The 27,967-nt window shown below is 35.1% G+C and overlaps 1 protein-coding gene across 1 annotated transcript; it reads left to right on the top strand.

Annotated features, from left to right (window-relative positions):
* Positions 1–27,967, top strand: LOC118204808 (uncharacterized). The gene is made up of 2 exons (XM_085826577.1): positions 1–3,992; positions 27,453–27,967. The coding sequence occupies exon 1, from the start codon at positions 1,360–1,362 to the stop codon at positions 2,824–2,826; it is 1,467 nt and encodes a 488-aa protein (XP_085682703.1). The 5' UTR covers positions 1–1,359; the 3' UTR covers positions 2,827–3,992; positions 27,453–27,967.

The following is a 27,967-nucleotide window of genomic DNA, read 5'->3' as shown; positions in this document are numbered from 1 at the left end:
GACCGCTTACTGATGTTTTAATATGAATTAATTTAACAATTACGAATTTCTTTCCTGCTACCTCTTCGATTTCGCCTGCAAGCGCGGTTACATCTTGACACTCGAGAATAAAATACGATCTGTGTGCTACGGCACCCTAACTGAACTTTAAATTAAAATGTGAGCGGCCTCCGACCTTACCTGATCTATAGGCTAAAAATCTTATGTAGTTGTTACCTAGTGTATGAAAGGACGATTTTCATTTTCATAATTTATTTTAATGCTTTTTTTGGTATTTTATAATTTCTGGCTCATGAGCAAGCCTCTTTTACATTTTGCTGGCGTAGTTTAGTAGTTTGTACATGGAAACAATTATAGATATTCAAGTTTTACGACAACATAGCAATGGAATAGTTTTCTATTGTGATAATGTTTGTTTTCCTTGAAATTGATTTTATTGTCTGAATGATCACCGCAGATATAATCTCTTAACGATAGCGACTGTGATCGAGTTTTTAATTAAAAGCTGCTTCATGCTGAAGTGTGATTTATACTTGTAAGATTTCAAAGCTAAAAAAAAAGTTTGTAAGCTGTAGCAATTATTATTAAGTGTCTAACAGAACATGTAACTTCTTCAAGCTATAAATCATTGGCTTAGCAACTACAAAAAAAAAAAAAAAAATTCAGGTAGTCGTAACATATCGTATGTGACAGAATTTCATAAATTCATGCTTAAAGAAACATGTCTATATGCTCAAGCAAGAAATCGTATTTTTGTGGACCATAAGAAATTAATTTTTAATGAAACATTCCTAGAAATAAAAGTATTCATAAATTATTCTAATGTCAAACAGCTGCTATGTCTCTTGAATAATTTGTATTGATTCATTTATTAAGATAAACACACGTATTTACGTGAGATATCAAACACCACGGATTCTATCAAGAATGTAAGTTATAGTTACCAATTTAGTGCAGAGATTATATGTTCTGGAAGATGTGTAACAAATTGTCATCTTCTTTAAGAGACTGTGTATAAAAGAGCACATGCAGATCCTTACTGAACACAAACCTCATATGTGGGAAATTTGTCAGATTTCAATTAGTTGAAAAGGTAATTTAAACATGTATATGCTAATTCACATAGGAGAGAAGCCTGACATGGCTGAAGTGCATAAGAATACATTTATATAAATTATTAATTTAGATTAGCATTTGCTTATTCACACAGGAGACGAACCGTATATGTGTGAAGTATGTAGGAAATAACTTTGCGAGAAGGGCAACTTAAATAAGCATTTGCTTATTAACACAACAGACAAGCCTTCATATGCGTGTGAAGTATGTAAGAAGTCATATAATGAAAAGTTTAATTTAAACATGGACGTGTTTACTCAGACAGGAGAGAAATCTTACATGTGTGAAGTATGTAAAAAGTCATTTCGTCATAAGCATAGTTTAAACAGGCATATGCTTATCCACACTGCAGAAAAACCTTATATATGTGAAGTTTGTAAGTACTCATTTAAACACAAGTGTAGTTTAATCACTCATATGCTTATTCACACAGGAGAGAAACCTCATGTGTGTGAAGTATGTAAGAAGTCATTTAGACAGAAGTATTATTTAAAGATTCATATGCTTATTCACACCGGAGAAAAACCTGTGTGTGAAGTATGTAAGAAATCAATTAGACATAAGGGAGATTTGAAGAATCATATGCTTATTCACACTGGAGAGAAACCTTATATCTGTGAAATATGTAAGAAGTCATTTAATCAGGAGAATGCTTTAAACAGCCATATGCTTATTCACACAGGAGAAAAACGTCATGTGTGTAAATTATGTAAGACGTCATTTAGTCAGAAGCTTTATTTAAACAGACATATGCTTATTCACACAAAAGAGAAACCTCATGTGTGTGAAGTATGTAAAAAGTCATTTAGTCAAAAGGGTTCTTTAATCACTCATATGGTTACTCACACAGGAGAGAAACCTCATGAGTGTAAAGTATGTAAAAAGTCATTTAGTCAGAAGGGTCATTTAGACAATCATATACTTATTCACACAGGAGAGAAACCTCATGTATGTGAAGTATGTAAGAGGTCATTTCGTCTTAAGTCTAGTTTATCCAAGCATATACTTATTCACACAGGAGAGAAACCTCATGTGTGTGAAGTGTGTAAGAAGTCCTTTCATCGTAAATCTAATTTAACCAGTCATATGGTTATTCACACAGGAGAGAAACCTCATGAGTGTGAAGTATGTAAGAAGTCATTTACTGAGAAGTCTTATTTAAACAGGCACATGCTTACTCACACGGGAGAGAAATCTTACATGTGTGAAATATGTAAAAAGTCATTTAGTCAGAAGGGTAATTTAGACACTCATATGCTTATTCACTCAGGAAAGAAACCTCATATATGTGAAGTATGCAAGATGTCATTTAGTCAGAAGGGTTCTTTAATCACTCATATGCTTATTCACACAGGAGAGAAACCTCACATGTGTGAAGTATGTAGGAAGTCATTTAAACACAAGTTTACATTAAACAGTCATATGCTTATTCACACAGGAGACAAGCCTCATGTGTGTGAAGTGTGTAAGAAGTCATTTCGTCGTAAGTATAGTTTAACCACTCATATGCTTATTCATGCAGGAAAGAAATCTTATGTGTGTGAAGTATGTAAAAAGTCATTTAGTCAGAAGGGTAGTTTAGAGACTCATAAGCTTATTCACACAGGAGAGAAACCTCATGTGTGTGAAGTATGTAGGAAGTCATTTAGGCACAAGGTTACTTTAACCAGTCATATGCTTATTCACACAGGTGAAAATCCTCTTGTGTAAAATGTCTTTGTGTAGAATATAAGAAATTTTTTAATCAGAAGGGTAAATTTAACAGGAATGTGCATATTCATGGAGCAGAGAAAACTTGTGTCTGAAGTATTTAAAAATTAACTTTTATAAAGGATGAGTAAAATATGCAGATCCACAGAAGAGAGAAATCTGTCATGTTATGTATGTAATAATTCATTTGGATAGTAGAATTATTTGAAGACATATATGTACCTGTACATGAAGAGAAATCTTCTGCCTTTTGCAGAGATGTTAAATTGGTATCATCCTTTAATTATTAGTGTAGGAATGATGTGTCCAGCAGCAAAGAGACCTCAGTTTTTGAGTCAAAAATGGGTTTCAGAAGATGTTCGGTATTTAGTGGTAGCACAATTCTTGGAATTTAGAGAGGCATTCAGTAGCAGAATTTTAGATTTAAAGGCATTATAATGTGTGATGTAAAACTTACTGCTGACCCTGTGTGCTGTTTGTAAATTGTCATTTGATAAAAGATAAGGAAGAAACCGTTTATTTCTTTTTGGAAAACGTAAACCTTCATTTATGCAAGGTATATCTCAAGTCTGTTTTAAGTAATGTTAAATTGAAGCTACATTTGCTACTATCCTGTCCTAAAGGGTTTAAATATGCTTATACCAATCTTGATTGAACAGCTGTTCTACAAATGACATCATTGACTGATGTCATTTGCATATATTCTACTTATTCCAAAGACACAGGATTGCAATTTTCACAGTTTTTGTATAACACGTATGTGCTCAGTGTTACATCTGTGACCTTTCAAAATGCATTTTCTTGATCATATGCGATTCTGAATCATGGCAAAATATTGTTTCTCATATGGGTTTTATTGTGATGAAATACTAAAGACCTGCAGTTAAATGACATTGTTCATTTTTTTTACATCCTTTTTAGCCAAGTAGAGGAATTATCAGAAAATATTATTCTCAGTATTACTATCCAGCTGCAATATCAAATGTGTCAAATGCATAACATTCATAAGGCCAGTATAGGGTTATAACATTATACTGATGAAGGAAAACGAGGTCTCAAATATATTCAAATCCTGGCCATAGCAAGTAGAGCAACCTAATGAGAGTGAAGTACCTAAGAAGAAATTTAAAGGAATAAGTCACTACGGATATATCATTTCCAAGCAGGTGAGAAACTGAAATATACTAGATATTTATTTAAAAACTGTCCTATGTGTTTTATCTGGTGTTCAATCCTAGTATACGGTGCAGCCTTGGCGTGATTTTGAAAATTATCGCGAACAGCAAAAATGATCCAAAGAACATCAATACACTATACAGTATAGGAAGCACTTCCGCAGAGAACCTGGTAAATGTAAACATTGCCAACTTTGGCGATAATAGTTCAAATCTGGTAACCCAGCAGATTTATCCTATTCGCTTGTTCGAAGTTTGCAACCATTCCTCTTGCGTTCATTTTGTTGAATTATCACTGTTGTTGTTCGCATTTGCAGATTTATATTATTCTTCTCTTATTTATTATTATTTTTTCTGAATTTTTTAACAATGAATAAATAGAAATATTTTCGTAGATAGATGCCGGTTCTCCTCGGGGATGAAAGGAAGAAAATACGGCGGGAGGGGTGAATGCTAATTTGTAACAAGGCTGTTCACGTTGTGTACTTAATTATTAACAGCTCTTAAGAACCATGAGCAGAATCATGAGGTTTCCAACCTCTAAAAATAATTTGTTTCCGTAGGCCGCAAAAGGCCCACCAGCGGCCGAGCGGTAAAGTCGCTGAACACTGGTAGTTCGGTCTGAGGTTCGAATCCCACGAAAGGGCTGGCTGCATGGGCGTTTTCGTGGTTTTCCCCATGTGTAACGTGTATACGAGCCAGTTTCCCTTAGAAAGTCCTCCACGAAGGCATCCCTCCCCTTAGGCAGATAGCCCTCGAGGCTTTGCCATAATCACACACACACACCGTAGGCCGCAAAAATGTGCATGCGCTTTTTAAATAAATAAATAATGCTTTTATTTTTATTATTAGTTATTGTCATCTAAAATTATGAGAATAAATCAATTTTGATGGTGTAAAATTTTAACGAGATAATGTTAATGCTTTTTTAACAATAACCTTTCAGAGGATGGCAGGTGTGACATAAATAGATGATTAAATTGAAATCAAAAATATTATTGATTATCTAAGATGACAGAATAGTTTGATGCATCACCATGGTTATCAAAATTAGCAAACCACTGCTGGTGTAAGAAATATATTGTTTTCTGTGTTAACTGGAATTTTAGACAATTTTTTTTCTATCACGTTTAACTGGTTAATTTCAGTACATTAATACTAATTTATATTTTTAAATGAATATATCACGTTTAACCGATTAGTTTTACATGTACATGCTTATTATCTGTGAATTTTTACTACCACATGCTTAATATATTGTTTTGTCTGCTAACTTGAATTTACATGCACTAAAAATCACGTTAACAATATATCACGTTTATGGCAAAGAATCTGTTTACGGCTCAGATCATCGTCGATGAACCGCGAGCTTGGTGAGTAAAAATGCAATGGCGCCAACGGGTTCCCTGCGGATGAAAACCCTATAGTATATACTATGTGTGTATATACATAGTATATACTATGTATAACTATATATATTCTTTGAATGACCCATTTACTACTCATCGTATATGTCCCGTTTTTGCTATATGTTCGGTTTTTGCTGCTTATCATAAAGTCACCAAAAGTAGCCAAATTTCGTGTGAACCGGATACTAGGATTAAACCGTAAAAATGCACACCTTATGAGCATGAACATCTGTGTACAAAAGAAAAAAGTCTTAGTTTTACTTGCAACTTTCACAGTTTTCAAACATTGTCAAAAGTTATCAAGTATCTGAAGTATAAAGAAAATTGTCTCGTATCATTCCCATAATAATGCAACTTTGGAACTGAAACTAGCAATATTTGGTACTTGGTCACCATTTTATCGTTTTAATTCAAGGAACACCTTTTTCTAGAATCCTTAGCATGTATTTGTACAGCAAGATTTTTATAGAAATTTTGCCAGGTAAATTTTATTTCATGGAATTTATTTAAGCAACATTGCTGTACTTCAACCTGTTTCTTTTATTTAATAAACCTTTTTTTTTTAATATTATAATCATAAATTTTTATAATTTATTTACTACCTTAAGGGTGAAATAGGTAAAAAATATTGAAGTAATCAAGATATAAATATTTCAAATTTTATATTTTAAATGCTTTTACCCCCTTAATACTAATTAATATATGTGTTAAATAGAAGTATGGGAGAAGGTTTGTAAATGCTTTGATAATTAAATAATTCAGGTTTTTTTTTTTTTATTTATTTAACACCTCATGAGTGGGTATTTTAATATTTAGTCAGTAACATTTAAAAATTTATGTGTTTGAGTTTATTTTTGCTCGGACAGAATACATTTTTCATTATATTCTCACGAACTGAATGTAAGATATATATAGACTAGTTCAGCATTCTGTACAACTTTATATGCATAGTTGTAAATACAGACAAGATTTATCTGAAGTATAACACTTGTCATTTTGCAGAAGTATTGTGAAAATATTTTTCACTGTTTGCTGTAAATACAATACAAAGTCGGAGATCTAGACTCGATGGGACTTTGGCTATTCCGGATCTGCATTTTTCCTGATATTAGATCATCAGTTTAAATTTAGTAAATTTACGTGATATGAAAAGGCGAAATGGAATGTTGAACCATGAAAGCATAAATTCTTAAATTGATACCTTTTTACAAATTTATTGGCTTTTTACAAAATTTTAAATATTAAATATTTATGCCTTCAAAGTTAAAAATGCTTAGAACTAACATTTGTTAACATTTTTTGGTTGATCTTTACATTATGGTAACTTGGCGATTTTTTGGCGAAAATTTGGCAACCAACTCTCCTACAGCAACCCTCTATTTTTTTTCCCCGCCGCCATTTTGTCTTCACGAAGTAAAGACATGTTTCTTTTCTTTTTATCTACTGAACACTTCTTCCAACAATCTACTAGCCGAATTACACTTATGTTAGAAATTTTATCAAACAAAACTGCTTAATCATGACAAATATTCACTGCAAAATTGGGAAAAAGTGCACAATACCATACTCAATATGATTACGTGCACAATATGATTATGTGTCCGATAAACTTTTCTTCTTTCTGTTTCAGGATCTTTAAAATCATACTTATATTTCACAGCAAGGTACCAGGTAAAATAAATAACTTAATAAAACATCTTTATTTCTATCTCGCACAACCTTAAACAAACATTTATTACTACCCTTTTCAATACCACTAAATACCCATTTCGAATTCACTTTAGTTACGGCCATGGGATCCAAAAATTAACCAACACTGTTTCACACAACACAGAATAAAGGCAAATACAAAATTTCCAGATTTTTTCCTAATTTCCCCCTTTTTCCGATTAAAGAACCGTAATTCGTCCATTAATATCCCATGACATATCCCATGATCTCTCATTTCCCTCACACAAAATAATGCGTAATCGGAACTGAGTACTGCTCACATTAGTACCAAAGTCCCAGGTAGTAACCTTTATCGCCTCCAAAATGTCGCCAAACTACCAGTTACCATATTGTAAAGATCAACCCATTTTTTATATGTACACTGTATGTTGTCGCCAATAACAAGTATGTAAGCCAGAATAACAAATCAAAGACTTGCACAAATTCGGTATCCAGGTACCATCAAAAATCGCCTAGAGGTACCTTAAAATATACTTTTACCTATATTTTAGGGTACCCCTTGGTGAAACTTGGCGATTTTTGACGGTACATGGATACCGAGTTTGTGCAATGCTTTGACTTGTTATTTTGGCCTGTGTAGGAGCAATTTTTGGCAAAAAAATTGCCGCTATGCAAGCCAAAATAACAAGTCAAAGCATTGCACGAACTCTGTATCCATGTACTCATCGACCTATTTTCACTTAAAAAAAAATCCTCTAATTGCACAAGAATGGCATTGTGCACTCCCTTGACTTTATCCATGTACATATCAACCTATTTTCACTCAAAAAAAAAAAAAAAAACCCTGAATTGCACAAACTATGCTTTACGCACTCCCTTGAGTTTGTCCATGGACACATCGATATATTTTCACTTAAAAAGTCAAAGGAGCACCCAATTCTACAGTAGAGGCAAATAAAAAGTAAATAATCTCAATAAGCTACATTTTAAACCAAACAATAAAATAGCACAAAAAAGGAAAAACCTGTTATGTATTTTAGCACTGCACAAAGCATAAATCCCCTTACCTTATTTAGAAATTCATTTGTCTTCAGTCTGTGGCACACAAAATTCCTTAACAGCATCCAAAAACTTCCTAAAATTATCTGAACTACAATCCGTATATCAGCATCGCTACAGAAATTTAAAAAAATAAGAGTAAAAAATATACTACGTAGTTCCGGACTATGGCTACTAAGTAAACCTTCATTTACACAATTAATTCACTCAATTAATGCAGTTTTCTTCTTTTATCCCAAATCGTACAGAAACTGCAAATCAATTCTACTACATTTAGCCACTGTACCGTCTAAACAATAAAACAAGCAATGTACTTCCTAAGCAACACATACCACAAAAGCCTTTGCAAAACATCCCATGATTCAAAATTTCCCAGAATAATGCAAACGATTACATCATAATAGGGTTTCCATAGTGTTCAACTACTCAGGTTATCATAAATGATACAACTTGGAGAAAAACGAAAAAACAACTTGGCGATATATGAAACAACAACTTCGCGATAATGGAAGGGGTACCTTAAAGTCAACTCTACCCATTTTTTTCTTTTGTTTTGTTAATACTTTCTCTTTAATTCAGTACATAGGCATAATATCTTGTTAAAGTCTTGTAATTGCTGAGTCGAGAATTCCAACTAACTTGCCAATCCAAATATTTTCATTTTCGGTAACCTCTCTGTCACCTTCTTCACTATTGGTAGCATTGTTTCTTGGATCTAGAACCATACTAGAGATTTTCCTGTCCATTAATTCATTAATGATTGGGCCATTGTCATCAATATGAAAACTTCTATATATCATCTTCTGCTGTATCATCTCAATTTATTGCTACTCCACCACATTTCTTTGCAAAATTCACTAGTGGGACAATTTCATCTTTGGTTTGCGATATCCCTAAACCTTCGTATTTGTGGCTATCATCTTCATCATCTCACAATGAAATATGGTAGCTGACCATAAATTGACCTCAAGCATTTTTTAAAGTATCTGGAGACACAGCCTCGTACGATCTTCCGATGCTCCACCCAGCAGATCTCATGTTAAAATATTTCAAAAATTCTTGAATAGTTTTGCCACTATTCAAGAAATTAAACATGTATGTTTGCATTTTAGTGTGCGCACTATACCAATATGCATACGCTGAATGATGGAAATACAATTTGGAGGGAAGATTAATACAGATCCATAATCTTTCACTAAACCTTTAAGGGAAATATGAGCTGAACAGTAGTCTACAATCTGGACAGTTTTTGCTTCATCAGGTAAAAGCAACTGAATTCAAATGTTCCAACAAGTCGTTGGAAGTCCCCTGCAGGAATATTGAGCCATGCTGCCTCTATAGACGTCCATAATTGTGAAAAGTGTTGACGGTGCAGGGTTTTGGGCACGAACTGAACTTGCAATGATGTCCCATAAATGTTCGATGGGATTTATGTCGGGCGATCTAGGTGGCCAGATTATTCACTGGAATTGTCCAGAATGTTCTTCTAACCAATCGCGAACAATTGTGGCCCAGTGACATTGCGCATTGTCATCCATAAAAATCCCATCGTTGTTTGAGTACGTGAAGTCCATGAATGGCTGTAAGTAATCTCCAAGTAGCTGAAGGTATCCATTTCCAGTCAATGATCGGTTCAGTTGCACCAGAGGACAGAGTCCATGCCATGTAAAAACAGCCCAGACCATTATGGAACCACCACCAGCTTAACCCTTTAACTGTCAAGTTATTTTGATGATTTGGGTACACAAATTGTCAAATTTTTTTATTGGAAAAACCAAATGTAGCCGAAATAAACATCTCCCGATATATATTCGGGTATGACAATACGATGCACTCAAAAAAAAAAAAAAAAAAAAAAAAAAATTACCCCGAGAAATACTCGGGCATGACAGTTAAAAGGTTAAACAGTGCCTTGTTGACAACTTGGGTCCATGGCTTCGTGGGGTCTGCGCCACACTGGAACCCTACCATCAGCTCTTACCAACTGAAATCATGACTCATCTGACCAAGCCACAATTTTCCATTTGTTTAGGGACCAACCGATATGCTCACGAGCCCACGAGAGTCGCTGCAGGTGATGTCGTGCTGTCAGTAAAGACACTCAAGTCGTTATTCTGCTGGCATAGCCCAAGGAAGACAAATTTCGCCACACTGTCCTATCGGACATGTCCCACGTATGTCCCACATTGATTTCTGCGGTTATTTGACGCAGTGTTGCTTGTCTGTGAGCATTGACAACTTTATGCAGATGTCGCTGGTCTCGGTCGTTAAGTGCAGGTGGTCGGCCACTGCGCTGTCCATGGTGGGATGTTATGCCTGAAATTAGATACTCTCGGCACACTCTTGACACTGTGGATCTCGGAATGTTGAATTCCCTAACGATATCCGAAATGGAATGACCCATGCGTCTAGCTCCAACTACCATTCCGCGTTCAAAGTCTGTTAATTCTCGTTGTGTGGCCATAATCACGTCAAAGCCTCTTCACATGAATGACTTGAACACAAATGAAAGCCCTGCCAAAGCACTTCGCATTTATACATTTTCTACGTGATACTACTGCCATCTGTATATTTGCATATTGCTATCCCATGACTTTTGTCACTTCAGCGTATAATGGAGAAAATCTTTAATCCTTTAAATGCCGGAGATCATGTATTTTTTTTCATTACAAAAAGTTTACACTTATTGTTACTTGTGTTGTATAGGGATTTGTGCATGCTAAAATTGTTAATGTCACTGTGTTGGCAACCTCTTTAGGAAAGGCGCCAGTTGGAGCCTTTCGTAAAGAGGTTGCCAAGATATTTCCTGGTACATAGTGCCAGAAAAGCCCAGTTTCATCAGCATTCGAAATTTATTCTGAAGATAACTTTTCATTATTAATGACTTGAATGAATTCATCTGCAAATTGTTTGACAGCTTCAGTATAAGCTGAAGCTTTTTTACCTAAAATTGTTAATTCTCTTATACCATGTTATTTTTTAATTTAGTTAACCTCTTAAGTATGTGCATTCAGTTTTTAAATCCATTTTTTCATGAAATATTTTGGCTTCAACCATTGGCACCATCTCACTGCGATGCCATCTGACTCATTCAATCATCACTTTGTCTTGATGGTCACTTTTAGTATAACGAATAATTTTTCTGTTATTCATTGCGAGTGGGTGGTTGGTATCTACAAAAAATTCAAAACTTCTTTTTCTGTTGTCTTATGTCATATACAGTTGACTTTCCAATGCCATACTCCTCGCATATTTTTTTCCCGCATATCTTTATCCATTTTTTCTAGCAATTCCACATTTTGTTTAATGGACATTAAAACATGCTTTTTGTTTGTAGATCCTGTTGCAGCTCCAAGAATTATGAACTCTTTTGGACATAATTGAAAGTTCAAACATTATTTTTTTTATAAAATTACTGTAATAATAACAATCTGCAAAAAATAATAGTTGGATCAAATCAGAAAGTTAAGGAAGAACACAATCTGCTGTATTAAGTGAAATTCCTTGGAATCAGCAAAGTATAATTTTAACCTAGCTTAATAACATCCGCTGTACATTTTTGGCTATATCATGAGATGACGATGAAAGACAAGTTCTTCCACTAAATTTTGTCTTGCTTCTGTCACACACTGGTCCAGTCATTGTATTACTTTAGTTATTTATTATACTTACATCTATTTTTTGCACAGGCTTAAGACTTATACGAGTCCTGAATAAATAAATTCGGACATATATAAAGCATATCGACGCCAGCACTTGCTATCTAGGGTGCTATCTAGCACTACCTATGGAGTCCTAAATTTTGCTATCAAGTGCCTCATTAAGTTCTAAAATTTTGCCACCCCAAAATTTTGTGTCCCAGTGCTTTCTCTAAATCCTAAAAATTTTGTTGCTCGATGCTTCTGTAAAGTCCAGTAATGTTTTCTTCCCTAAATTCTGCCGTCCAGTGTGGCCATGTGAGCTCTGGTGCCAATTTTGGTTTATGTTAATAACAAATGAGTTATTCTTAATTCAAATAGCACTCAATGGCACAAATAGCACTCACTTTTGGCTTATGATTATCCTTCACAAAATCTCTTTTTAGCATGTGGAAAGAAATTTTTTTAAAATTTTTCCTCGTCAACATATCTTAGTGCATTTAACTTCCATCTGTAATCATCACCATAGTCAGCATAAAAGGTTACCATACACTTTGTTATTCAGTTACTAATGCAAAAAATTGTTTAGGCATTGCTGCATGAGTCATTACTCAAGTTGTCATATATTAATAAACATGCAGTGTTGAAAGCAAAATATAATAAATATTGTTTGCCGAGTTGGCATCAGGAATGTAAAATATTTGTAGGTATAAAATCAATGATGTCCCTATGTAAAATGTTTTGGATTGAGATGTATGCCAAGCATATATGCAGCTACAAATTGCTCGCAGAAATTTATGCTAAGATGATTGTTTCTTCAATAACGGCCCTCAGGGGCTCACTTTTGTGAGTACGGGTGTGGCAATCCCGAGGTACCCTAGCCCTTCAGGGGATCATCTTCTTGGTGAGACGGGTGTCACGATCCTGGAGCCCCAGTGATCTATCCTCTTTTCCATCTCCTCTACTCTTGGCTGGAACTTTTTCCCTTCCCTTCTCCCTTGTGGTTTCTCTCTACGGAGTTTGGGGCTCGTCACGAGAGGCTGGAACAGACCTTGTTTCTAGTTTTCGAGTGGCGAGAAAACTGCCCACGTGTTTGCCGTGCGTGGAGACCCGTGTCGCTGGAAAGGAGGGTCCTGGTAGTTGAGGGGCGAGGTACTGTCCCCAACACACTGCTTTGGCCTCTGCTTCAGCTAAACGGGAGGCACCTTAGTCGTCCTCACGGGTGTCAATCGGCTGGTCACTAGTCCTTGTGTCAGTGGCTTGGGGTCAAGCTCTCGGGAGTACCTGCTTTCGGGAAAGCCGACTGTGGGGCTTCAGTTTGCGTATAGGTCCGGCTAGTCCTAACACAGGAATCTGTGTTCCCTTGTTGGGCTCCGTGGTGGGCGGGGCCGTTGGACCCGAATCTTTTCTCTTATAAACATGGCAAATTCACATATTTTTTTACTAAAAGATTTTGAAGTCACTCCAGTCTCTCAACCTAGTTCTGAAACGTCTACTACTAAACCAGTCACTCAACCTAGCTCTGAACCACCTACTAATAAACCAATCATTCAACCTGAAAAATTACGGACTGAAAATTCTGCAAAAAAATTACGGACAGATGCAAATAAAAAAAATCATAACAATAGTCCCCGTTTCCTAGTCATCTCTAGTCCTTCTGGCGAAATGCATAAGATGTCTCCTTTCGTGATTAACAAATACATCCAGTCTTGTATTGGTGAGCCGAGAAATATAAAGCGTCTCTGCTCCGGAGACTTGCTTATTGATACAAACTCAGCCACCCAGTCTGCTTCTTTACTTCAGATAACTAAACTTGGGCAAGCGAATATCAATGTAACACCACATAAGTCACTGAACTATTGTCGGGGTGTAATCTCAGAATTCGACCTTCTGTATGTTTCTGAAGAAGAGATCGTTTCTGAGTTATCCGAACAAAATGTCTGCGGTGTAAGGCAGATCAAGATGCGTAAAGAAGGTAAGTTGATAGACACGAAACACGTGATCCTTACCTTCAACACGCCTGATCTGCCTAAGAATATTAAGGCCGGATATCTAAATATTCCTGTAAGACCTTATATTCCTAACCCTATGCGATGTTTCCAATGCCAGTGTTTCAGCCATTCTAAGACGTCTTGTTGTGGCAGCCTCACATGCGCCCGATGCTCACAGATTGGCCACGATTCCGAAAATTGTACCGCTGCGCCTTCGTGTATAAATTGCAAGGGTCAGCACCCAGCATTTTCACGCCTGTGCCCAAAATGGAAATCCGAAAAAGAAGTACAGACTCTTAAAGTTACCAGGAACATCTCGTATGCTGAAGCCAGAAAACTAGTTCAAAGCACACAGCTCCAATCAAACAAATCTTATGCTAGTGCAGTTAAAACAACACGTAGCATTGCCACCCAAACATCAATAGGCACGCAGACTAAACCAAATAAAACCCAACCGACTACATCCACCAAGAAAACAGAAAAGTCAACTCATTTAATACAAAATAAAGAAACAGTCATTCAAAGTAAACCCAAAACTGCCACTAAAAAAGTATCAAATAAAAATAGAAGTTCCAGCAATAGCTCTTTTGACGAAATGATTTCTGAATCTGCGGATTCAGACACTATGGAAGTAGAGGAGGGTCTAGAATTTCCCAGGCATCTACTTCCACGAAAAACCAAACAAGAGCACAGAAAGAACAAAAACCAGACATAATGGCCACCCTCGTCTCATGGAACTGTCGCGGTTTCCACCGAAATTTGCTCGACATCAAAGCCATAATTAATGCTTATTATCCTGTATGCTTCGCAGTACAGGAAACAAATCTAAAACCAGAACAACAGGCAAAACTTCAGAGGTTTTCCTTCGTCAGGAAAGATAACCTTGCAGGTGAGCGTGCCAGTGGAGGTGTAGGTCTCCTCACCTCACTGGATTATCCCTCAAATGTGCTTTCTTTGACGACATCCCTCCAAGTTGTCGCTACTCAAACAAATTTTGATATTGTTGTTACAGTCGTTTCTCTGTATTTGCCTCCAAATGAGCATATTGATCAGCAAGATTTAAATGGTCTTCTAGAGCAGCTGCCTGAGCCTTTCATCATAATAGGAGATTTTAACGGCCATAGTCCGCTCTGGGGTAGTAAAGATACAAATTGCCGAGGAAGACAAATTGAGCAGATGATCGAAGATCATAGGCTTTGTCTCCTAAATAATGGGCAGAATACGTACTTCCATGAGCCTTCGAGGACTTTCCACGCTCTCGACCTTGCCATCTGTTCACCGTCTCTGTTGCCATTTTGCACTTTTAGTGTCAGAAATGACCTGTACAACAGCGATCATTATCCCATTTTTGTATCTCTTGCACGAAGAGGAGCAAACCCCATGTTGAGACTCCCTCGGTTTATACTGGACAGGGCAGACTGGGAACTCTTCTCTTCCTCCGCAGAGCTCACAGAGGAAATGGTAGAAGATGTGCATATCGATGACGCTGTGGAAGCTGTTACTAATACTATTATTCAGGCAGCTATGCTTTCGATTCCTAGAACATCAGGAAAAATACTAAAATATTCGAAACCGTGGTGGAATCGCGACTGTCATGAAGCACTGAAAAAACAGAAAAAAGCATGGGGTATTTTTCGTAGATATCCGACTCTGCGAAACCTCATAGCCTTTAAAAGAGCCAAAGCAAATGCACGAAAAGTAAGAAGGCAGAGCCAGAGGGATTCCTGGATTTCATATGTGTCGTCAATAACATCCTCCATGCCTAGTAAGCGGGTTTGGGAAAGAGTTCGAAAAGCATGCGGCATATATAAAGACCACTCACTTTCCTTTTTGGAAAAAGATGGCCGAGTGATTAGCTCCATAGAAGAAATTGCAAATACTATTGGTGAGACATTTGCTGCCGTCTCTTCCAGCAGAAACTATTCACCTGCATTTCTCTCTATCAAGCAGCACTCTGAAATAAATCCCATCACATTCAACTCTACCAAATCTGAGTCTTACAATAGAGCATTTACAATGCTGGAATTAAAGAGAGCTTTATTGCAGACACATAAGTCTTCTCCGGGTTTTGATGGCATAAATTACGAAATGCTAAAGCATCTGTCCTATAAGTCACTGACTGCCCTTCTCGCTCTTTATAATAGAGTGTGGAAGGAGCGTATTTTTCCCAGTGCATGGAGGAGAGCTGTTGTCATTCCTATTGCTAAGCCAGGGAAGGATCCAAGGAATCCTGCCAACTATCGGCCAATTGCAGTTACCAGTTGCGTATGCAAACTGTTTGAAAAGATGGTAAACAGCCGCCTAGTCTACTTCTTGGAAAAGAATAATATTATATCGCCTTATCAAAGTGGTTTTCGAAAAGGGAGAACAACCGTAGATAACATGCTCCTCTTAGAGACATCTATTCGAAAAGCATTTGTAAGAAGAAGCCACCTTGTCTCGATATTCTTCGACATTGAGAAAGCTTATGATAAGGCATGGAGATAAGGTATACTCCGGGATCTTCACGAGAGCGGCTTGCACGGCAACCTACCAATTTTCATTCAAAACTTCTTGAACACTAGAACTTTTCAAGTAAGAATTGGCTCTGTTTTTTCGGATGTTTTTCAACAGGAAGAGGGTGTGCCTCAAGGCTGTGTGCTTAGTGTAACCCTGTTTAGTTTAAAAATAAATTCAGTACTAAAAGAACTTCCTTCCACCATCTTGGGATCTCTATATGTTGATGATCTGCAGATTAGCTGTCGAGGGGCAGACATGAGATACGTAGAGAGGCAGTTGCAGATAGCTCTGAATAAGATCCAAGAATGGTCAACAAACAGGGATTTACTTTTTCCAAACAAAAAACTGTGTGTGTGCACTTTTGTAGGAAGCGAGGTCTCCATCCTGAACCTGAGTTATATCTCAATGGTTCAATTATTCTAGTTGCGCCCGAAGTTAAATTTTTAGGAGTGACGTTCGACCAGAAATTGACTTTCCTTCCTCATGTTTTAAACCTGAGAAAGAAGTGTCTAAAAACACTAAATATCTTAAAAGTGTTGGCGAACACCTCCTGGGGTGCAGAGCGTTGCTCCATGCTTCGCATTTACAGAGCCCTGGTTCGCTCTAGACTGGACTATGGCTCAGTTGTTTACGGATCTGCTCGGTCATCAGTTTTGTTAAAACTCGATCCTGTTCACCATCAAGCTCTGCGGATTTGTTCAGGAGCTTTCAGAACTTCTCCTGTCCAGAGCCTGTATGTTGACTCTAACGAACCATCACTTTATCTGAGGCGTGAGCAATTGTCCCTATTGCAATATTTTAATATTCTATCACAACCTGAACATCCCAATAAACTGTACTTATTTGATGATGTGTGTAACACTTTATTTGAAACACGTCCATCCTGTGTTCCTACCTTTCCTTTAAGAGTTCGCCCTATCATTGAGGAAATTTCCCTCTCTGATATGCGCCCCCAAGCAGTACAGAATTTTGAATTCCCACCTTGGGAAAATGCACGGATTCAGCTTCTTGATGTTTTCAAGCATCACGTCAAGGCAAGCACCAATGACATCATTTATAGACAACTTTTCGCTGAGCACAGGCACAAATATAGCAGTTATATTCCAGTTTATACAGATGTATCCAAGTCAACAGATCATGTCGGGATGGCATTTGTAATTGAAGACCACATGGAGGGCAGACGCTTGCACCATGCCTCCTCTGTCTTAACATCTGAATTAACTGCAATATACTATTGTCTTTTGTACATCTCTAGGCTCTGCCACAAAAAGTTTATAGTTTATACAGACTCTTATAGTGCACTGAAATCTTTAGAAGCTTTTTCTAACACTCAAAACCCAGTCATAGTGGATGTTCTCAAGATACATATAAACCTAACGAGTCGTGGATATAAAATTCTGTACTGCTGGGTTCCCGGTCATGTGGGAATTAAAGGGAATGAGCTGGCAAATATCACAGCCAAATCTGCTGTTGAACTGTCCAGTCGCCTCATCCCTTTTGGAGACATCTGTTGTGTTGTGAAAGAGAAGATACGAAAAAAATGGCAGCAATTTTGGGATGTTCAGCGTCAAAACAAGTTAAGACATGTAAAGCCTAAAATTGAGCATTGGGATTTTGCTGGAAATCATAAAGAAGAAGTTCTTTTGACTCGCCTCAGAATTGGTCACACAAGAGTGACACATAGCTACCTTTTAAAAGCAGAGAATGAGCCTGTTTGTTCAAATTGTAATGTTTGTCTATCTGTCCGTCATATTTTAATTGAGTGTCCATATTTTAATAATCTTCGTCAGAAGTATTTTAATAGCTGTGACTTACCTCTCGACCGTTTAATCGGAAGGGAGGTGAACTGTAATTTATTTTATTATTTAAAAGAGACTGGCTTTTATCACTTAATGTAATTTGTTTTAAAGATTGTGTCTTGAATTTTAAATGTGTGGTTTTAACTTGTTTTTATATGACTTCATCCTCTGGATTTGACACATTTGTCTACTTGTTTTTATTTATTGTATTTTAATTTCATCAATTGTACTGACCCCATCTCGCGTTTCGTGCACTATAATCAACTTTGGTTTTGCGCCATAATCTCTCACTCTTCAATAACGAGGTATTTTATCTAGTGTCGAAGTGAAATTAAGAATTGGGACTCTTCACATGTTTTATTATAGTGAAAAAATCTGAAATATGCATGCATAAAGCATAAAAAAAATTTCTTAAAAAAAAAAAAAAAAAAAAAAAAAGGTGGGTTTTTAGTGGCAGATATTGGACATCTGGATCTGAGACTTTTGTACTGCACTATCTTTGTATGTGATAAGCTTTTCCGAGGAAATAATACTGTGTTTTATGCTCAAAATCAGGGTTGGGTTAACCATTAAGCAGTACAAGCACATGTTTATGATATTGAGTGAAGGGGACCTGTGAAAACAAGCCTTAGTTATTCAAGAAAAGGAGCATTAGAAATTTCTAAAAACTTGTTTTAGCATGGAATGCAAGGTGTAGCTAAATAAAAATCAATAAAGCAAAGGCGTGAAGAAAAATAAGGCACAGGCTCTTTTAAGTGCTTCCGTTGCTGCTGAAAATACTACATATAAGTCAATACATAAATACATACTTGAAGAACTATATACAGTCAAAAGTCATTAATTCGGACACCCATAATCCGGAATGATCTATAATCCAGACCTCAAAGCTAAAATCTTTCTGCGCATTGGCCGCGTTGACGCATGCTCATAGGCATTTTACGCATGCGTGCAAGACATTTACGACTGCGCATATGCGTCTGCGCAAGCGCAGAATACGTTTTCGCGTGCGCGTTTAATGTATAACGGATGGTATAAGCTAAAATTATCTAATTATCTATTTCAGTTAATGTTGATGATTGCGTTGTTCCTTAATCTTCGAATTGGATCCAGCTTATTATTTTTTGTAGACTGTAAGAGCAATTTTATAAAATTAATCTTGAACTTTCGATTATGTCAAATAGAATTTCCGATGCTGGAGCTCCCAAAGGATCTAGAAAACGAAAGTATGATTCGATGTCCATCAAACAAAAAATGAATTGCTACAAAAAAATGGATAAAGGTATATCCTTTGTTTATCTAACCATTCCGAAATCTGTTTATCAATTTCACGCTGCTCTGCGCGGGGGGGGGGACGTCGCGGCGCGCAATGAACTGGAAGTCGATCTGTCACCACTATCGTTATCTTCAGGGCAGATGTTTTTATTTTATTCGGCTTATAATTCCTTACTAAATTTAGTATTTAATTTCGATGTACTCCGTCTTTGATATGATTTAAATCAAATTTCTCGTCATTATAAATATCACGAATACAAATCAAATAGTTTTCTGGTTGCAATTTTCTAATTTCGGCTATGCGTAAGGTACGCATGCGCGCGTTGAAAGAAATGTTTAATAAAGTAAACAAATAAATATTAAGCTTCTTTTTTTTTTTGTAAATTTTGATACCCTTTAGATCATAATTGCTCATTATTTTATAAATTACGGTTTCATATTTTTAATCTTATAATTTCTGCATGCCATCTTACCAGATTTAAACTGATGATCTATAATCCGGAAAAATCGATAATCCGGAATCGCCAAAGTCCCGACGAGTCCGGATTAAAGACTTTTGACTGTACTTTCTTATTATCTGCACTGCCTAATAAAAAGTTATGAAATCCTTGGTGACTTTGAAGAGCATTTGTAAATTCATTGTTGACTTTGGAGACAAACATCAGTTCGGAAATCTTTATGTCTATTTAAATGCTGCTTTGCTTATATTTTATAACATTCTTTTTCCATGGAATAGTCAGATACTTCTTAATGTTTTGTACTGTTGTGCTTGCTATGTACACAGCAGTCTGTTTACAAAAAAAAAAAAAAAAACAAAAAAAAACAAAATTGGACAGTGCGCAAAACTTGCACTGGAATCTTAAAATATGAAGGAAAGACATGAATGATGCTGGCTTAAGAGACCCATATTATGCTTTTTGACTGCAGAAAAGTTTTCTGCAAGACAATAGTAAAACTGAAAAGTTTTCTGCAGTTACAGAGCATAGTCACTGGTCTGTGACTAAGTTTCTGATATTCACGAAATCTGATATATCACCAAAGACCTGCAGCTTTTGTTATTGCTCAGCAAAAAACTGAAATTTCTATAGGAGGAAATTTTCCAGAGAGTTAGAAAGCCATTTCGGTTTGATACTACATACATATCTGGATTGCCACGTAAATAATTTTTGAAATAATCTTTGATAATGCTCCTGCCTCTGAATTCAAATGTCCTGCTTTCATTTACTAATAAAATGTTAATGTATGAAAAATACCTTGAACTTGTGTCTCAAATGGGAAAAGTATTTTCATTTGGAATGTGAGGATATATTATGAGAAAAAATGAGAATAAAATGTAACAATGAAATATATTTATAGAATAACAGGATATAGTATGTAAAGTTAGTTTTATCAGTGTATAACAAGCTTCCAACAATTACTTATGGTAAAATATTTGTGTATAGTTCTGAAATAACAATAAATCAAAACAGGTGCATGCAAATATTTATATAAACATCTTATATAAATTATATTTTACAAGACAATAATATAAGTGATTTATTTATCATGCCTAAAAGTTAAATATATAAATTGCATACCTGCCAACTTTTATGAATTTTTGAAAGTGAAAAGAAAGTGGATGATTTTTTTTTCAAATTCGGTTACGAATTCGGATGCCAATGTCATTTTGGCAGAGTGTTTGTTTACTGCATTACTCATCGAACACAACGTGCCGCTAAGCGCTGCCGATCACGCCGGTCAACTTTTCAGACGGATGTTTCCCTACTCCAAGATTGCTCAGAAATATGCTTGTGCTCACACGAAAACATCTTCTATTGAGAACGAAATTGCTTGTTCAATGTGTTAGAAAGTACTTTTCCTCAGCCTGTGATTACATTAAAAGGAAGTTTCCTTTGCAAAATGAAGTTCTTTTAAATGCTGAAGTGGCAAATTTGAAACAAATTGAAAATTCATCTTTTGAAAAGATTCGTTTTTTTATTGATAAATTTCCATTTTTGTTAACAATTAAAGAAAATTAATGCCATAATGATGCTTTAGATGAACTACAGAACCAATTTTCTACTGCACAGTTTAAAGACTTTGCCAGTTCTGGAGAAGATAGACTTGATGTCCTCGTTGGTACCTTAAAAAGAATAAAAAGAGCTGATGGAAACCAAAATATGATAGACTAGCAAGAGTTTTATGTGCTATTCTCGAAATTCCACACAGTAATGCTGAGTACAAGAGAGTCTTCAGTGTTGTGAAGAAAAATAAAACTATGTTTCGTTCTTCAATTTCACCAAAAATTCTAGAAAACATTTTAATTGCTAAATGTTATGAGGAAACTAATTGTTATGACAGGAAATGTTCCAAAGAATTTTTGGCTAAAGCCAAAAAATGAACTCTAAATTCATTGCAATAATTTTATTGTGTAACATTAAGTTCTTGTTTTATGTTTCCTAATAAATTTTTTAGTTACTACTTAATTGAGATTTACTAATGTAAGTACAATTTTCTTTTTTCTATTTGTATAAATTGTTATTTTTTTAATATCAAAGCATGATATTAATTCTTCGTGTTCTTCTGAATTTTGGAGAAATCTTCTGAATTTGGGGGAGAAATCTTCTGAATTTTTATCTTTAAAGGTTGGCAGGTATGAAATTGATAGGAAAATGTGCTAAATACAAGACGTAACTTTTGATGGAATTATATACACATGTTTATACTATTTGCAAGCCAGTTTACTGAAAGGAACGAACGTGAAGGAGCTTTTTTGTTATTTTTTTGTTATATATTTTGTTGCTTATATAATGTAAAAAAATTTGCATATGAAAAATCTGTTTTAAGTGTTATTGTTGTATTATTATCTGAGTAACAATATTACAGAATTTGAAATCGAAAATCAAAATATTAACATGCTATTATTATACCATCCTTGAAAACAGATAAGTAATAGTTTTATCGTAACTAATGATCTGTAACAAAATGCCATGTATTTGTTGAATATTTTGCAGAATTGCACGGATTTCAACATATGGTAAAACTAAATAAAAAATGTACATGTATGCACCTTACAGATATTTTTGGTAGTTACAAAAAATTTATTTTCGATAAAGATCTGATCATATGCTGCTCTGTACAGTTATTTCTTCTGTGACTACACAGTGATGAGGAATGAAAATTTGCGTAAATGAGGTATTCCTTAATAATTATCAAGCTGTATTTGTTCTTAACAAATAGCAATAGCAAGCTATTTTAGCTGTTGTCAATCAGTGATAATCAAGCTAAGATAACCAAACACCTGTAGTCTAACTCAGTACCAAATTCCATCAAATTTTTTCCTTGAGTAAATGTTTTAATTGTGACTACATAGTATGTTATGTTTAAAATACTTTCTAATATCCATTATTAGAACCAAATTTTGGCATGATTATTTTGAAAGTTCAAGATATTTATTGCCACGGTACACTGTAAGAGCTCCGCTGTCTGGAAATATCGGGAAATGCTGAATTCCAGATATGTGAAAATTCCAGGTACAATAGAACTCCAATTATCCGAATAAATTGGGACCGGACCCTGTTCATATAATTGATTTTTTTCTGAAGAAATTGTCTGTAGACACATGAATTAATTACTGAATGTACTGTATGTTGAAAATGGGAGAAAAAAAACTGTTTCTGAAGAAAACGATGTTTTAGTTATCATATTTGCTGCCGTATAAGATGCACCCTTTTTTTATATACATTTTTGAAGGATAAAACTTTATTACTGATTTATAATTTCGCTAAGTTCTAATCATTTTTCCATTGAGGCTGGCCCGAAATGCCTCTCTGCAGCCCTGTTTCTATGTTCTTTAGCATATGCAATGACATGTAGCTTGTATGCTATGTTATAGCAATGGTGACCTTGTTTTTGAGCCATAACTTGCCAACAAATTAAAAAAAAATTGAACAGTAGAAATTTCACATACTTAAAAGAACCCAGCTGTGATCGTTGATTACAGTGCATGTGCATTCGCTGATCTCTACATAATTGTAATATTCCCACACTCCGCAAGGAAACGAGAAAAAAAAATCACATAACTCCAAATAGAGGAAATTTCCAGAAATTAATGTAATCAGAAACTGAGTATCGGCGTATAAGATGCACTCTGTTTTTCAGACTTGTTTTCAAAGAAAAAGTGCTTCTTATATGCTGGGAAATATGGTAAGTAAAACAAAAAGGCAACACTTTTACATCCATGTTATATAGCGTATAGTACAGGAATTATAAGTGCTGAAAGTCGTTGCTTACTGAGCATCTCGTAAAGTAAACTGTTTGACTGTCTTCATCCGTTTTCGGGCAGCCAAGTCGCGGATCGACTTGACAATGAGAAGGTGAATGTGGTCACACTCGGGTTAATGCTCCTTGGAATGCTGATTATTTGTAGTCAAGTTGTAAATCATAAAGAAAGGAAAACATGAGGCTGCAAGAAATGGGGGGCTGCACGCATTGGAGTTGTGCAAAAATGTGGGATCCGTTTAAACATCTTACTTCTGTGCATTTAGTTCTATAGACAGGAAAATATTGAGAAACTGAATAACCTATGAGATGGTGACTCATCATCCCAATAATGTTTGTATTGCGCCTACACTAGCTTCGCGGATGAAAAGACAATACAGTGCGCAGACAGAATCACTCTTTAGTAAATCACACTACATTTCCATCTTAATTTGTTTCTCAAATTTCAAAAGCAATTTGGATAGGAGTTCAGATAATTGGAGTTGTACTGTAGTTGACCATATAAAAAGTGAAATTCATGTAAGAAAAGTCAGATCAATGAGGCAAATTCAGCTTTTTAAATTAAAAAAAAAAAAAATCTTATTTTTTACAACATAAGCCCACATTTAAAATCATGTTCTTATGCATTTTGAATATATATGTAAATCTTTTATTGAAATTATATGTGAATTGTATGTCATGCATAATGTAGCGTGAAAAGCCTCAACACTGTGAAGCATTTCTGAGAAAACAAGTGATAAGTACATTTAACATTGAGTTAAATGGCTGTCTCGCCGAATTAGTGAGATAGTGCCAAGCTGGCAGTGGTCTTGGCAACAAATTTTCATCTCTAAATTTGGTGACAAATCTGCAAAAGTTGTCAGATTTGGAGTCTATACTTTTGTAACTGTATTCATGTACTTATGTAACTGTAAGTCCTATACAGCTAGGGTTTTCAGTTGACAACTGAAGAATTCCCCTCCCCTTTATGTGTGCCAAGAATGGAAAACATTTCATTTAAAAATTTCGTAACATCAATTTTGCGCCCCCTTGCCCCACCCTAGCTAAGTCACTGGTCCTATATTTATGTAGCTGGTACAGTCTCTGTGTAACTGCATCCCATGCTAAGTAACTGTAACTGTGAATTCCAACAATTGTAAGAAATGAGAGGTGCTAGAAATTTCTCAGTGGACAGGGGAAACTATATAATATTAAATCAGTTGAGTTCAGAGGTTACCTCAGAATATAGAACAACCTTATGAATTCGAGGCTTTTTATATTATCTTGTGTTTAATGATCTTAAAAGCTTGAAATGATAACTACTGATTTGCTCTGTCATACTAAGAAGAGTTGTCCAAGTACTTTTGTAGAAACTTCCAGAAATCTAAAGTGTTTCTTTTGGGAAAATAAATTTCATGAAGCTGTCATTGGATCTCAGTGCATTCAATCCATTCCGAACCTCTACATACTACATAACAATATCAAATTCTGAAAAATGCTTTTCGGACATATAAGCTTAGAGACATTGTTGGCCTTTAGCATGAAAGTAAAATATGTGATCCGATTGTGAAACTCTTCCAAACATAAAAGTTGAAGGAGACGTTGCCAATCATTTCAGCTAAAGTAGATAATTCAGAGACTCAAATTATGGATACTTCATGTAAAAGGCTAAAATCATTTAGAATTTTTCACGTTGCATCGCCATTCTTTGTCTATTTTTAAAGTTGCATATATTAATATGTTGTTAATAAATAGATGTTGTAGGTTTGAAAATATTCCACTTCATGCAGTCTGATATTCATGAATTTTTTCAAAATGTGAAGAAAATATAATAGAACTTAATCCACCTTTACAAAAATTGAACCAACTTATCAAGAATTAGTCAAATGTACATTAAACCAAAACAGACCTACTGTGGTTGTATTGTGAAATCATGCTTATTCATTATTAGAGTAAATCACACTTTGGTGACAGTGTATATGTGTTAATACTATTATGAGTTCTATTATTACTATACAAATCTCTCACTAAATTTTTTCGAGGGAACAATTTTATGAAATTTGCCAGTTGAGCTTCATGGTTAGTGGAATGTTGTATAGTTGGGCTCTTACTGCATGTATGTTGAAATTCTTTCTAAACTAAACTGAGTGGTGCACCAGACCCCCAAAATCTGCATTCTGGATGGCTAGTGGCACATAAGCATATGTCAAATATTCAGCTTGTCACGGGACCCCCAGTGTTTAGTCATTAAGTGAACTTGGTAGTCATTTTATCGACCCAAGGGATGAACGGCTTAGTCGATCTTGCCCAGCCAGGGGATCTAACCTCAGACCTGTGGTGGTGCTGCGCAATGCATTAGCCACTGCGCCACTGGGCTTCAGAAATTCTTTCAGGCGCACTTTATTTATCATAAGTATTATAAAATTTAAGTTCTCTATTATTTCTTTATGAATTAGAGCTCATTTACAAGCAAATCCATTTGTAAAAAGAAATCAACAACTATGTATAGAAATTAATTTTAAAATTGAGTGGTACTTGCTTTCGGAACACCATCAAGAAATTGAAATTAATGTGGCAGCTTAAAAATTTTTTGTAAATTTGTGCTTAAGTGCTTATGAGAAATATTTGGAAAATGTGAGTAAATATGCTAATATAATTAACAGAGACACAACTGACAACATTAATGTACAAACCCGTTCAAAACATAGCTTTTATTTTTGTTTACCTTGTACATAAATATATTATGTTTATTATAATTTACATTATAATAAACTTAGTGTAGCTATAATGCTGAACTGTGCATTATAATTTATCAATACATTAGACTCTAAAAAGTTATTGCAGTCAAAATTCGTTAATTCGGACACCCATAATTCGGAATGATCTATAATCCGGACCTCAAAGCTAAAAACTTTCTGCGCATGCGCCGCGTTGACACATGCGCATAGGCGTTTACGCGTGCACGTAAGACCTTCTATGACTGCGCATATGAGTGTGCGCAAGCGCAGAATACGTTTTCACATGCACGTTTTATGTATAACGGACGGTATAAGCTAAAATTATCTAATTATCGATTTCAGTTAATGTTGATGATTGCGTTGTTCCTAAATTTTCGAATTGGATCCGGCTTATTATTTTTTGCAGACTGTAAGAACAATACTATAAAAGTAAACTTGAACTTTCGATTATGTCAAATAGAATTTCCGATTCTGGAGCTCCCAAAGGATCGTACAAAACGAAAGTATGTTTCGATGTTCATCAAACAAAAAGTGGAATTGCTGCAAAAAATGGATAAAGACATGAAGAATGTGACAGAGAGGTTAGTGAAAACGAAAAAATTTCGATTGACAAGTTAGTCGGTATTCTCGGCACAGCAATTAACGGGACTTGAACAGCCGAACTTTGTAACTGAACAAGAAATTATGTCTGTTTATAGAATTATATATATATAATTCTATAAATAGATTCTATAAATAGATTATAAATAGATATATATAATTCTATAAATAGTTTATAGAATTATATATATATAATTCTATAGTATTATCACATAAAACGAAGCAACTTACATTGAAAGAAATGTTTAATGAAGTAAACAAATAAATATTAAGCTTTTTTTTTTTTTTTGTAAATTTTGATACGCTTTAGATCATAATTGTTCTTTATTTCATAAATTACGGTTTCATATTTTTAATTTTATAATTTCTGCATGCCATCTTACGAGATTTAAACTGATGATCTATAATCCGGAATCGCCGAAGTCCCGACGAGTCCGGATTAACAACTTTTGACTGTAGTTTAATTGTTAATTAGAATTTTTATCTAGCAAATGAATTATGCAATAATTCATTAGAATGATTTTTTTTTCTTTCAGCATTCATCTGAATGTGATACTTAAAATACCCTAAAGTTTTAAATACTTGTTTGCACTGGCAAAATTCTGAGCCAGAGAATGGACAAAGCTTGAAACTGAACTGAACAGGTAAACTCATTCTCAGCATGAGCTGGAACATGTATACTTGATGACTCCATTCAGCCAGAGACGTGCAAATTTTGTCGGAAGTATTTTGTTGACATTGCATGCTGATTGATGGCACAAAATTCAACGTAGGATGTTAGATGTTCTGAAATTGTACATATGTGCTATTAAATATGATACAAAACTAAAAGTTTCTCAAATGAAAAACAATATTCTTTTACTTGTTGTTTGTAATTTTCTGCAAAGGTCAAAAGAAATTTTATGCAAATTTAGTCTTTCTTTAACGCTGATGGTTGTATGTCAAGTTATCGGTTTACTGACTCATAATTAATGCTATGTATATATTTATGCAAGTATACAGAGAATGTGATTTATACAATATATTCAATAAAAGCAGTACAAAGATGTGA

The sequence above is a fragment of the Stegodyphus dumicola genome, chromosome 11, assembly GCF_044657685.1.
Source record: "Stegodyphus dumicola isolate Sdum_Otavi_A_Nest chromosome 11, ASM4465768v1".
Classification (NCBI taxonomy): Eukaryota; Metazoa; Arthropoda; class Arachnida; order Araneae; family Eresidae; genus Stegodyphus; species Stegodyphus dumicola.
This window is presented reverse-complemented; position numbering and strand designations above follow the sequence as displayed.

Coding starts and splice junctions, on each gene's coding strand:
- LOC118204808 (XM_085826577.1), top strand. CDS start 1,360: ATGGACGTGTTTACTCAGACAGGAGAGAAATCTTACATGTGTGAAGTA.